Genomic DNA, 3,955 nt, shown 5'->3' on the forward strand with positions numbered 1-3,955 from the left:
ATTATACTAGTTTGTTGGAAAATCCCCAAGAATTCACTAGTGGCGCTTCAGTTTCACGGTAGAAATTAGAAGGACGACAAATATCGAATTAAATGATAGGCAAATAAGATAAAAATTATCAACGCATATAAATAATAGAAATAATGAATAAAGAATATTTTAGACGATTGAAATATGTAGAAAATACTTAAATGAGTTAGAAATAACAGACAAGATTTATTATCACCAAATGTGCTGTCCGGAAACCTTCCTCGAAATACTTTCCCTTAATCCTTGTACTATCTTTAATCCCATTGTAAATTCTTCGTCGCGTCCAGTATCTTTTAATCACCAAAAAACGTCCACTCCCTCTTTTCGATTTCGGGAATATTTAGTAAACCCTTTCATAAAACCCTACCATAAAACCCTACCATAAAACCCTACCATAAAACCCTATCGTAAAATCCTCGAAAATTTCAGTTTCCGAAAAACTCTCTCTCCTCTTTTCTAATCCCTGAAAACTCTCTCCCCAACACAATTTCTTCTGCCCCATCCTAATCCCCCGAAAAAGTCTTCTCCCTCTTTGGGACACATCGAGGGGCCAGATGGGGCCCTGCGCTATCAGTCACATGACTGGAGTAGGGGTAGGCCCGAAGGCCGAGAGATGTGGGGATGTAGCATACCCCCGATTGGCTCCCTACCCCTCCTTGGGAGTTGGAACTAGGACTTCGGTAATTTCAAGCAAGTAGCGTAAGAAGAAACTGTTAGAATTAAGATCACTTGTCTCTCCAAGTTCAAAGAGAACACATCTCCAGAAATATTTGTATCCAGAGTTTGCAAACAATCTCCGAGTTTATTTTAATCAATTAAAATTCAGTTATTCCAATCATGCACAAGTGTTCAAGTGAATTATTCGACTTTTTAAACCTTCTCGCTTTCAGCGAGCAGAGCGCTTTAGCGCTTCATGGGCAACTTACCTGCTCTGTTTGAAACTAAAATAACTAGACAGAAAAGTGACATACAACAGATTGAATATTTTTTAGATGAATGACATCGGTGAGTCACTCAGACTGATAACTCATCAATGTACGAGGTGGGCGTTTCCTCTAAGTCCTGCTGAGACTTGTACATTCGAGAAGGATGACGTTATTGCGGTGGGAGTTCCCCCTTAGTCCTGTTGGGACTTATATGATACCATAATGACCGGTTGGAACTTGTAAGAAATTGGATATTGGCGCTGCGATCGCGGAACTTTCGAGAAGAATGATTTCATCAATGATTCATCGGTTAGTGGGGTGGGGGTGTCGGCTGAGTCCTGTTGAGACCTGCATGAAATAAGATACTCGATTGGTCTCGAATATGCTCGATGGTTCCTCACTGTTCCATGAAGAATCATACATTGGGAGTTGGAGTGGGGATAACTCGCGTACTCTGCACGATCCACACTCAATACAAAGTCAAGTTCAGTTTACTGAATCTCAACTCGTAGCGTGAAGTTTAACTCATGGTGTTTGAAATCGTTATAATATTGTTTTCAATAGTTTTACAATTCTCCCAAATTTGCTATTGATCAGATTGCTCGAGATCATAATCGTTTCAGACATCGAATAAGTTTATGTGAAGAAATATTGAACCCTATATTATAAAAACAACATAGACAAACTCTTTTTGAAACTCGTTTCACATAGTTCTAAGTTATGTTTTATGAGAAAAGGATGTGTATAATGATAAGATCAGCTCAGTTCCACCGTATGTTCTCACGGAAAATGATGTAGTGTCTCATGGAAAAAAATCGCTTGAGATCATGAGCTTAAAAGTTGAATAAGTTTTCATGAAAGAATATTGAATGCTATATTATCAGAAGAATATAGATGGAATATATTTAATACTCATTTTAAGATAACTGCATGACAATTGTAAGAAAACAAGTATACATAAAACAATAAAAACGCTTTGTTAAATGTTGAAAAAGTTTATTCAATCAATAGTGTTCAGCTCCATGGTGTTAATATAAGTGGTAGGAATCAAGGGAAAATTGGAGCAAAGAATAACAATGCTGGTTAAATTGTCATTTATGCGACGTTTCGCTGATATATTTCAGCTTCCTCAGCCTCTGGAAATTAAATGAATTACAATTACAAAACGATTAACATTAGTAAGCCCAACAATGTCTTGGAAATATATAAGTCTGATTCTAACCAAACAATTGATTCTAACACTCTATGTTAAAAATTAAAATTAAAAATCAAAACCAACTGAACAAATACCTTGACTTAAACCGCATTTATTCCGACTATTAAATAACTCATCGTATAGGGATTCAGATACATTGAATTAACAAAAACACACAACAAACAAGTGTACAGCAGTTCAACACCATCGTGCGAATGACAGCCGATGTCCGATGTCCCCCTGGTCAGAAGTTGATCCATTAACCACTCTATTAGTGGCGCCACGTCCTGGATCCCCACTCAACACGTCGGTAACTAGGGTACCCCGAGAGACTGATGTTTAAACTTCCTCAGCAAGCTGTTGTACATCGAACTTAAATGTTGCGTGTCCTCCCGTTTATTCACCGTCGTGTTCAAACTGATGTGTATCATTTCGCTGATGTTCCTCTTCCTCCAATTTTGTTCCACGTCAAGGATAGACGTAGCTTCAAATATGAATCGATGTTCAGTGCTGACATGATGCAATGCTAACGCGGTTTTCTCATCTTTATTTTGCTTCTTAGGAACACAATCATTTTTATGCTGCCTAATCCGTACACCGAGAAGTTGTTTCGTCTGACCCACGTACCATTTCTGGCACTCAGAAGGGATCTTATTTATCACACCTGCCCTCTCCAACGGTGGTGTGGGATCTTTAAGCTTCGAATAAAGATCTCCTACTCTCCTGAGGTTGTATGGTACAAACCTCGAATCTGTGAGCTTTAAACATCTGTTTAAACGATGCCACAGCCCATTAATCAGTGGAAGTCTGAAACTACGTTTAGTGTCCGGTTCAACTCTAGTAGTATGTCCATCTCTCCGTTCTTGAAAGCTATTCACACACTTTGAGATGAACTTTACCGGATAGTTGTTGTTGACAAGCACCTTCTTCACTCGGTTCAGATTCTCCCTGTGGAAATCCTCATGGCTCAGGCCTATTGCTCGGTGAAGCAATCCGAAAACTACTCCAATCTTCTGAGAGGTTGGATGGTTGGACTTAAAATTGATAACTCGTCCCGCGCTAGTCGGTTTTTGGTACCAATTTGTTTTCAGTAGCCCGTTGCTCTCACGGAAGACCTGGACGTCTAGAACGTTGATCGTGCTGTCAGTTTCCATCTCCACTGTGAACTGGATTCGCCGTTGGACCAAGTTGAACAGGTCTTTCACTCTCTCAACCTCATTTCCTGGAACTGGGAGAATTGTATCGTCCACATACAGTTTGATCCAGGGAATCTCGAAGGGTAATTCGCTCACAACCTTGGATATGACGTAGTCCATAACAAGGCTAGCTAGGATTGGGCTAGCAGGATTCCCCATGCTTCTTCCATCCACTTGGTTGTAAATCTCATTGTCGAAAGAGAAATAACTCGCCTCAAAGCAGAAATTAACTAAGTCAATCACAACATCTTTCGGAGCTGGGACCAATGGAGCCCATATATCCTATTTCTCTTCAATTATGTCAGTGACTAACTGCTGCGGTATGTTGATAAATAATGAAACTGCGTCTAACCCATACGATGAGTTATTTAATAGTCGGACTAAATGCGGTTTAAGTCAAGATATGTGTCCAATTGGTGTTAATTGTTAATTTTAATTTTTAACGTAGAGTGTTAGAATCAATTGTTAGGTTAGAATCAGACTTATATATTTCCAAGACATTGTTGGGCTTACTAATGTTAATCGTTTTGTAATTGTAATTCATTTAATTTCCAGAGCCTGAGGAAGCTGAAATATATCAGCGAAACGTCGCGTAAATGACAATTTAA

At 39.0% G+C, this 3,955-nt stretch overlaps 1 protein-coding gene across 1 annotated transcript; it reads right to left on the minus strand.

Annotated features, from left to right (window-relative positions):
- Positions 1–2,465: 2,465 nt before the first annotated feature.
- Positions 2,466–3,506, minus strand: LOC107045989. Its single transcript, XM_015268414.1, has one exon. It carries the CDS (start codon positions 3,504–3,506, stop codon positions 2,466–2,468), a length of 1,041 nt encoding a protein of 346 aa, XP_015123900.1.
- Positions 3,507–3,955: the final 449 nt, after the last annotated feature.

The sequence above is a fragment of the Diachasma alloeum genome, unplaced genomic scaffold (genome assembly GCF_001412515.2).
Source record: "Diachasma alloeum isolate Michigan unplaced genomic scaffold, Dall2.0 Dall_scaffold_01162, whole genome shotgun sequence".
Taxonomy (NCBI): Eukaryota; Metazoa; Arthropoda; class Insecta; order Hymenoptera; family Braconidae; genus Diachasma; species Diachasma alloeum.

What these genes read in the sequence shown, in the direction of transcription:
- LOC107045989 (XM_015268414.1), bottom strand. Translation starts at nt 3,506, where the DNA reads ATGGGGAATCCTGCTAGCCCAATCCTAGCTAGCCTTGTTATGGACTAC.